General features: G+C 42.5%; 1 protein-coding gene across 2 annotated transcripts in view; it reads right to left on the reverse strand.

Moving 5' to 3' along the window:
* Positions 1-9,213, reverse strand: part of trmt1l (tRNA methyltransferase 1-like) — an 11,421-nt gene extending 2,208 nt beyond the window's left edge. For both annotated transcript variants that reach the window (XM_031876061.1, XM_031876059.1), the window contains exons 1-12: positions 9,153-9,213; positions 7,999-8,109; positions 7,773-7,835; positions 7,331-7,444; positions 6,965-7,029; positions 6,260-6,416; positions 5,801-5,921; positions 5,602-5,681; positions 4,485-4,746; positions 3,535-3,747; positions 3,261-3,451; positions 2,618-2,684 (exon numbers count right to left, since the gene is read on the reverse strand). In XM_031876061.1, coding sequence (XP_031731921.1) covers positions 2,618-2,684; positions 3,261-3,451; positions 3,535-3,747; positions 4,485-4,746; positions 5,602-5,681; positions 5,801-5,921; positions 6,260-6,416; positions 6,965-7,029; positions 7,331-7,444; positions 7,773-7,835; positions 7,999-8,109; positions 9,153-9,213 — 1,505 coding nt within the window. The remainder of the gene's footprint in view (positions 1-2,617; positions 2,685-3,260; positions 3,452-3,534; positions 3,748-4,484; positions 4,747-5,601; positions 5,682-5,800; positions 5,922-6,259; positions 6,417-6,964; positions 7,030-7,330; positions 7,445-7,772; positions 7,836-7,998; positions 8,110-9,152) is intronic.
* Between the last annotated feature and the right edge of the window lie 364 nt (positions 9,214-9,577).

A 9,577-nucleotide genomic window follows, 5' to 3' on the forward strand; every position in this document is an offset into this window, starting at 1 on the left:
ACACACACACACACACACACACACACACACACACACACACACACACATTGAGATTTTTTTTTTTAAAACAGCATAATTCAGACACCAAATGTTTTATTTACCCTTGAAATAGTTTTGGCCCCAAAAGAGGAATTAAATGATCCAAACTTCCATTTAGTCCAGCATGTGTTAGGCTGCATTATTGTGCACACATTTTGATGCTAAGCTTCCAGTTTCTTTTTCATAATAACTGGTGATTCTTATTCAACCGCTGCTCAGAGGGATCTTTGTCCCTTACTGTCTGGTTGAACCATTGGACACAGTTTTGTTCTCCATGTACAAAACACACCCTTCATAACAGAACACAAAATAACATCTACTTGTAAAGAGGACTTTCCACAAATTAAGAGCATGAAAGACAATTCAAACACACAGAGTAGTCCTCGCAGTAATCGGACTGGACCCAATCAAACTGCTGTGGCAGGAGATTACATCTTTCAATGGTAGGGCGTCTCGATAATCTTCATTCAGTGTGGCTTTGTGGCACAAGGCAGTTAAAACTGCCTGTGCCAAAGCACACTGTATAATATCCATTGGGCTTAATAATAATAATCATCATCAGCTTTATCCAAAAGTTTGGCGCGCCTCTCCCCACACAGCGTTGCCAACAGCGGCGTGAAAAATACATCAAAACGTGCGGCCTGATCGGGAATAGCGCGGAAACTATTTTTCGGAGAGATTCGCCCAGCGGTTTTCCCGAAAATCCTGGAAAACCCTGAAAAACAGAGCAAAATGAAGTTTGGCGCGCTCCCCCTCACACAGAGTTGCCAACAGCGGCGTGAAAAATACATCAAAACGTGCGGCCTGATCGGGAATAGTGTGCTATCTATTTTCCGGAGAGATTCGCCTAGCGGTTTTCCCCGAAAATTCCCGAAAATCCCCAAAAACTGAGCAAAATTTCTCCATTCACTTGAATGGGGTTGCGGCGTGAAGAGAGCTAAAAAAACACTTAACTTTGGGCCCATATTGACTAGCCGTACATTAACGTAGAAACATGATTCAAAGTTTAAAACGTAGACAAAATGCTGCACTTTATTGAGCCAAAGGGACATTTTGATAGCTAGCACAGTTTTCATGAAGTCACAGATTAAGTTTCAGGAACATTTTGGGTCTGTTTCAGATTTTATAATGGGTGTGTATTGCGCAGCTCGTTAAGAGCTAGAGTGAGAGCATAACTGTCAGAGTGGAGCGGAGCAGGAAAATATTCTGTGATTTTTCCGAACAAATTGCTCCAGCTCCCACAATTTTTACTCTTTATACACCATTTTTGGCCAAAAAGCTTGGAAATGTTGTGCTGTCGCACACAGATGTCTGTGGAATCCCACAGATTTACACATTTGGCTCAAAGAGCCACAGAGCGACATGAACTCCAACCAACTGCTCCATTAGACTCCATGTTAAATCTCACCACTCATTTCTCAAAGAAAGCAGACGGTACCAGTTTTGCATATTGCGCTGGAGCTCACATTTTAACACCACAAACATAAAAAACACATCTCCGCGTTTGCCAGAGTCTTATCTCTCTTACGGTATCCATATTTTATTGTTTAGTCTCATGGTTTAGGTATAAAGGGCATATGTTTGACCGGTAGTTTTGTTGAAAATCAATGTTCACTCTCTCTTAATTAGCCTCTAACACACAGGTGCTCCAATCACCAACATGCAACCAAGCACACAGGTGTTTATATGAGCTCATTAGTGATGTTGATAAACACACAGAGGCACTGAGACACACGCACATACACTCCTCTCCCTCTCTCTCTCTGTGTGTGTCTCTCTCTCATACAGTCATTCAGGTCTTGGAGACTTTTAGAGGACTCCCCCCCCCCCATTTTAAAATAAAAGCCACACACACATGATTTAGAGATATACGTGATGCAGCTCAGCCAATCAAATATGGGTATTCTGATAAGTTTCCTGATTCGCCGCACCGCGACACAAGAGGGAGAGACGAGGAAAGACATGGCAGAGCAGGACAATAGTTATGTAAGCTGTAAAAGATAAAACATAGGACAATCTCCAAATGAGAAAGATTGCCAGAGAGATCAGTCTCTCTCTCTCTCTCTCTCTCTCTCACAGATATTTTTAGAGGACTTTTCCCCTCTCACCCCCTCCCCCCATTTCAAATTAAAAGCCCCACAGAATGAATTCTAACTGGAATGCTTGTGATGAAGCCTCTAATTTTAGTGTCAAACATGATTCTGTCTCCTCTCCCCCTCTCTCACCCACCCAGTCCCACCCTTTCAAAATAAAAGCCCCACAAATACAAGATTGAATCCAAGAGTATGAATCTAAAATGCAGAAAAGAGAGTAGCGCTATCTCAAGTGAACCTGAATGACACTACCGGTAACATTGGCGTGTGTATATATTGCGATTTCTTCGGGCAGTAGAAGCCACACTGTCAAAATTTCTTTAGGAATTTTCTAGTTTTTTTTGTTGCTCACACCAGATGGCGCCAAAATGAGGATATCTGAAGTAGATGCAGTATTTAGTGATCTTTCATACAGCTCAGCGAGGTATATGTGTCTGTCTGCGACTGATGCTGCTGTGTGCAGTGATGCTGGGGGGGGGGTTTACCATAGCGGTCCCAGCTGCACTGCTGTCTTTCCGGGCAGACTTCCATGACAGTTACAGGGCAGCGTGTCTGGAGGAAATACAAGAAAGAACATAATTTACTTTCTATATATACACACACACTGCAGCTTCCTGTACTCACAAGAGCAGCAGCAGGACAAAAAGCATATTGACCAAACAACAGCCAATAGTTGCATTCTGTATTTTGGCCAACAATTGAAAAAGCATTGAACGATTGCTGTTGCTCTCTACTTCCTGCATGTGCTTCACAATAAATGTATTTCAATGTGAAAGCAATTGTAAGCCTTTACTGTGAAACTGGACGTGAGCACACCATTCGCTGGGATTGTCTCAACACATAAAGGGACATTTCCTCAAGTTTATCACAAATATTCAAAATCACCACACCTGGAGATACATGGTTTTCACTGGACAGGAAGGTTATGAAAAAGTGTAATCTGAAAAGTAACTTTTGCCAAATGTAGTGCAGTAAAAAGTACAATATTGTCAAGTTGCTGAACACGGAAATACTCAAGTAAAGTAAAAATACATCTGATTTGTGCATTTTAATGTTCTTTGTTATGTTCCACCGCTGAACGTCAGCACACCAGCATTCTATGACGGACCGCTCTGTTGTTGAACTCACCGTCCACCATGTTTCCCTGTTTGAGGAAGACTCTCTCCTCACACCACTGACAGTGGACCAGTTTCCGTAACTTCTTCGCTGACTCATCAGCCTGTGTGGGACCTCTGAGGACTCTCACCACCACCAGGACGAAGTGCTCCAACGCCACCGCCAGCAGCACCTCGATGCCTTTGTTACAGCGAGCCGCCGCCCTACAACAGACAGCGAGGATTACGTTTTCTTCCGCCCAAGTATCACATGAGGGACTGACCTACACCACAAGTTAAAGTCCTACCTGGCCATAGTGGCCACCACCATGCGTGCGGCCAGCTCCCTGTAGTACTCCGTGCGAACGATGTGGCAGCCGTAGTGACGCAGGGTGACGTTGGGAGCCTTGGAGTACAGAGAGCCCGTGTCTGTGGACGTCACAGAGATGATGCCCAGGTTCCGGACGTTTCTGAAGGCGGCGTCCAGGTAGTTCACTGCCGTCCCAAACGGATCCAAGTGGCTGAAAGATCCAAGAGATAAAGTGACGGATTCAATCCCTAACGGCAAATATTTAGGAAGCATTATCTTTCTTTTATTCTGCATAATTTAGAAAAAAAAAATCTTGTGCACCCAGGCTCAACCCCTTTTATAGACAAGACAATCACTCTAAATTAGAGACATTTGGCAGCATTCAAAAAAAGGACCATTGACGGTGTAAAATAAATGATCCGTTATATAATTTATGAAATAATATTTTTTTTTAACAAGCCACAATGAAGCACACAATCAGATTCAAGCTGCTACTATTGCAGTATTTCCAGGGTGTTATCTTATATTAGTCTTATTGTCAACAAACCAACTAGTGTTCGTCCGTCTCTCAGTACTGACTGACTGACTGTGGCTCTCAGCTCCAAGCCCATTGGTTCCTACTGGAGACGTAAATCTTTAAAAAAATCTAACAAATATAAAGTTTATTTAAAAAAAATGCTTTTTTAAAGTTCAGTAATTTCCTTAAACAGCTGGTCACTGTAGTTTTTAATCACACAAACAAAGAAAATAGTGCATTTATTGGGGACTACTTTCACTACAGTGTGTATGTTCATTGTGTCACAAGTCTTTACGGACTAAAGGCTGAATTATCACCATAACTGTGTCTTCACTGTGTATTCCTCAGAAAGTATTGACACAGGACTGTATGTAGTCATCTGACCAATAAGCTAAATGGATCACACACTTGATCAAACCCTTCCTACTTACATGTAGTCAAAGGGCCACAGGTGCATAGTGACGTTGGCGTCCATCTTGACGACCTCCACCGTGGCGATGGGCGCTCCCTCGACTTCGCTGCCGGCCCCGTCGGGCCCCCGGGGGCCTCGTGAGCCACGTGAGCCTCCGTCCACCCGAATGTGGTTGAGCTCGCAGTTCTCTTTGATCATTTTGATGCACGTGTCGCTGATATCGGTTATGGTGACTTTGACGGCGTTACGAAGGTGCTTCGCCCACTGGAGGCCCATAATCCCTGAGAGAGAGGACACGTATAGCAGACGCAAGGTGGAGGGTTAGAGCGAAGGCCTGGGAACATTTTATCAACAAATACTTACAAGGCATCATGTAAATTAGGGATTTTTGCTTCTCGCACATCTCTTTTCATTTTGAAACAGATATTTTTTGACTTATTTCTAATTGTATAATCCTATTTATATAGATTCTTGGCTTGTAGTGCTGGTTTCTTTGCCTTTTATCTTATTATGTGAATTGTGACGATTATTCATATTGAAAACCTACTTCTCGTGCTGATTCTGATGTGGTTAAACTTGATAATCAATCCTGATCCTGATCAGTCTCAGATTCAAGATTTAAACTAGGGCTGCGACAAAACAATTGTTTTTACTTTCTCAGTTAATCAATTACAATTACTATAATTAATCTATAATTTCCAAAATTCCAACTGTACATATTGAGATGACTTGTCTGGTCCGAGCTACAGTCTAAAAACCAAAGACAGTCAGTTTATTATCTTAGAAGACAAAGACAACCACCAAATATTCACGTGTCTTTTGATTCTTTTTTAGCTTCCAAAAATGACGATTGACTGATCGACCAATCGTTTCAGCTCCGAACTCAGCCCACAGGTTAAAATAATTCCTCTCATTCACAGGAATTTGAAACAGTAGATCGTTCCAGGAGAATTGAGTAAATGATACCCAAGTTTAACAGTTTTCTATTTCATGAAAACAGGTTGTGGAGGAACATCAGATAAACTGCAAATACTTAGGCATGACATTTTTCATTGAAAAAGCAGCCCGTATGTTGTTAAAGCTTTTTGTGGTATTTAATGCTGTTTTCTTATTTCTGGAGACCTTTACAGTCCCACCTGTGGCTCCAAAAGCGTCCAGACACTCGAGCGGGTTTCTCTCCTCCGCCAGAACAGCCAGCGAACAAAACACCAGCTGCCTGAAACACACGAACGAACTCTGCTTTAATGAATGTCCATAATCAGAGTTTACATAAAGCCGTGAAGCAAAACTGCACATGTATTTTTGTAGGGACTCATGTCTTGTGCGCGTGCCGACCTGTTGGTCTTCATCTTGCGGTTGAAGTAAGTGTCGCTCTTCTGCGGGGTGGTGTGGTTCGGGAGGAGCTGGACGTTGGTTCCGAGTTCTTTCATGATTTCATAGGCCTGACCGGACGGAGCTGCCGAGCACGTTTTAACACATTAAAATCATGCAGAAAGATCGCATTCAGTAAGGATAAAAGAATCTCTGGAATAGGCAGGACCTGGAATAAGGAGATCTGAAGCATGTGATTGTACTAAGAGCTTTTTAGACAGCGGCAGTGTAGATGTTAAAACACCTGCACAAAGCTAATGGCTGTCTCTTTTAGGATGGAAGGTTAGACACAATATAGAGCTGCATTACGGGAAGTGTAGAGTCCAGTGACGAACGGTCCAAATTTGACCGTTCTTTCTCTTGTGAGTCCCGACAGCTATCCAATGGAGCATGTTGCGGCGAGATGGTGTCAGTGCTCATTACCTGGCTCCTCAAACGGGACGTCTGAGCTCCCGGAGTAGCTGGCTTCAGTCTCTCCTTTGTTGACGTGTCGCTTCAGGTGGCTGACCATGTCTGTCTTGCGGGCGATGGTCACAGAACACACCACACAGTGGTAGTGAGCCACGTGTCTCCCCGATGCCTGGACACAAAATATCAAAGAATCGAAATTTAGGGGTGAAGGAAGAAACGAACCGCAACTACTTCACAGTATTTTAATGTGGCAGGAGGGAGAAGGGAGGTGTCCTTCAATTGAATACTTACCAAATTACCTCGGACATTACTAAGTAACTAGAAAGGTGCACTCAGCAGAGTGCAGATCTCTGCCAGGGGTGTCTGCACCGACCGCTGCTGCATTGTGTGAGCGATGTATGCAGGAGATTTGCTCGAAGTTGTCGTATAAGTAGCTTCATACAATTTTGCCAAAAACTAATCTAAACTTGCAAAGCTGTCTGCTCAGTCTGCCTACTGACATTTAAAAAAAAGAAAAGCTGAACTTACAGGACCCTTAAAATACAGCACCACTGCAGCAAAATAAGATTCATGCTTACAATGAGTTTGTGAAAAGTTTAAAGTGATCGTCATGAATGAGTCCGTCTGTGGTGATGCAATTTGAAGCCACAGTGCTTCTATTGTTCCAAACTGAAGGGAGCTTGAGCTGCAGACAGTTTGTGCTTCTTTTTTTCTCACCTGATCTCCACTGAGGCTGGGCTTCAGGTTTCTGCAGGGCAGGTGGCAGATGCACATTCTCTGACCTGTTAAAGGTCAACAGTCACATGTCAACATTAAGGAAGTAGGATTTGATGATTTCCCGAGACCAAGATACCAGACGTCACTTTCACACGCATTTTACGTACGTTTCTGGACAATAGATCTATTTTTACTTGATATTTCAACTGCCAATGACAGAGTTTGCTGGATACAGGTGTCATTAATTGTTGCCAGACAATGTACAAAGCCTTTGGACAACAGTGTTCTTGGTACAGAGTACTGACCTCAAACTCATCCAACATCTCTGGAACGCCGACTGTGAGCCGGACCTGATGACATTCCTACCTTCAAACTCCACGTAAACTTTCCAGTGGAGGTTCTGCAGGTGTCGGCGGAGCTTGTGGCTGTAGCAGGCTTTAAACTTCTCCTCGGGACACAGAGGACACGATTTACGTCCCGCTGATGAATGAAGACACAAAATTAATAAGCAGGGCTGCTTGACTGTTTGCTCTACAAATGTCAGAAAACTGGATTGAAATGGCAGTAAATGGCAAACATGACATTTCTAACAACTAACTCCAAAACTACATATTTTGTTTACTATCAAATACGACAATGGAAAGCTGAAGGAAATACACAGTGTGAAGTAAATTTCGGGGCATTTTTGCACAAAACAAATAATCTAACATGTCCTCTCATTCTTCTTCTATGTCACCTGATTTCTCTTATAAAAAATAAGATAAACAGTGGAAAAGAGAGGGATGCGTTACTGCAGAACTGAACTTACCACCATTGAGGTCAACCAGCACCTCGAGTCCCTCCAATATAGTTTGGATGGAGACGTGTCTCTCTGTTTGTAGAAAAGCACAATACTTATGTAAAGTCAGAACACTTCTATAATGTTTCAGTCCGTGCCATTAAAGTTTCATCCTTAATGTCAGTGAATACAGATGGTATGAAGCCATCACTGATGTCAACCAATCAATGCACAGAAACAGCTTTTATTGATTCACCAGGGGTTGTGGTTGAGGGTTTGGCATCGCTGTCTGCAGCAGCTTCAGTCTTCACTGCCTGTTCTGCAGCTTGGTCACCAACTGACGGTGCATCTCCACCACCATCTCCACCTTCACAGACACAGACAGACAGACAGAGAGATGGGAAAGTTACAAAAAAAATGTTTCTTTAAGCTATTTTGATTATTTCTTTGAGTGGACCAGCTGGCATTGGCAGGTACAAGGTTCATTAAAAGCTTTTTACAAAAAAAAAACAGACAAACTAATTAGTTCAGCTTGACTTGTCTGAGGGTTTCCTGCTTCATCTTACTGGAAAACTTTTCAAAACCAGGTTATGTCCTACGTTTTTAAGTTGAAGTTGGAACAATCCAGGTACACTCAGTAACAGAGCTCTCACCTTGAGGTGGCTAATCATTACCTGGCTAACATTCCTCCCTCACATTAGCGATCAGTCAGTCTTATATGTATGCAACAGACAGACCTGATTAGACTTAGACCAACATGACATCTAAGACCAGTCTAAGGCCAAAACTACAGCTATTTATGCTTGTCAACTTCTTAGGAGGATTGGTCTCATGGCCTCAGTGTTTATAATACACGTATAATATATAGGTCTAGCTATATTAGAAGTCTAATATGCTACACATCTGCTCCCACTGTTTGTTGACACAACATAAATTGTTCAGAAACAGAATCTTCTCGTCTGAAGTTTGAGCTATCGCTAGTGGACTGTTGTTTTCTTTGTTCTGAAACTAAAACCAACGTCAATAAGCCGATAATAAAGGGACAGCTGATGTCCAAACTGAGCGGTCCTGTAGTGCAGCTCCGTGATGAGACCGTGTCATCCTAAACTGTAGTGCAACCCAAACCCACACTCTTATTAAAGCTCTGTGAAGAGATGCACTGTTGTAAGTCACTGTTAACGACAACGGTTTAGCTAACGTTAGCTCCAGCGCCTTTGACGCTGTTAATGTTGACTATTTAGGTCCCATGGCGGAGCTCCGTGGTGAGGCCCTCGTTTAGTTAAGCAGTTACAAACTCAAATTCTCTGTGAATTCACTGCACAGCGCTGACATTGACTATGCTATAATTTATTCTCCACTTTACGGTCCAAAATGTAGCGTTCAATCAACAAACGGGCGCAGTTTACTTACGTTTGATATCGACGTCCTCCTGGTGAAGCTGAGCAGCGTCTGCCTCTTTGAGCTCCGCCATTGCTAACTACAGCAACATACGCAGGATATGTTCCGTCGTACGTGGTTTACGCAAACTGCGCAGTTTGTAAACGTAGATTGCTGTTGAATTTAACAAAAAAGACTAATTTACAAAGTTACACGGTTCATTTATTTGTCATTTTACAACATAGGTTCCCACAATGAAATGTAAGTTGTAGCGCACACTACACACACATAGAAAATGCAATACTTAGATTAGACTAAAATTAAATAAATATAAAGATAACATAGTTTACAGTTAAAAGAAACCTTCAAATGAAAGGATTCAACAAATGGGTGAATGTGTGAAAATGTAATATGAGATTTTGTGCCGAAAAGTGTTTTTCAGTTGGACGTTCACCAAA

This window comes from Anarrhichthys ocellatus, unplaced genomic scaffold, assembly GCF_004355925.1.
Source record: "Anarrhichthys ocellatus isolate YVR2014 unplaced genomic scaffold, GSC_Weel_1.0 scaffold102, whole genome shotgun sequence".
NCBI lineage: Eukaryota > Metazoa > Chordata > Actinopteri > Perciformes > Anarhichadidae > Anarrhichthys > Anarrhichthys ocellatus.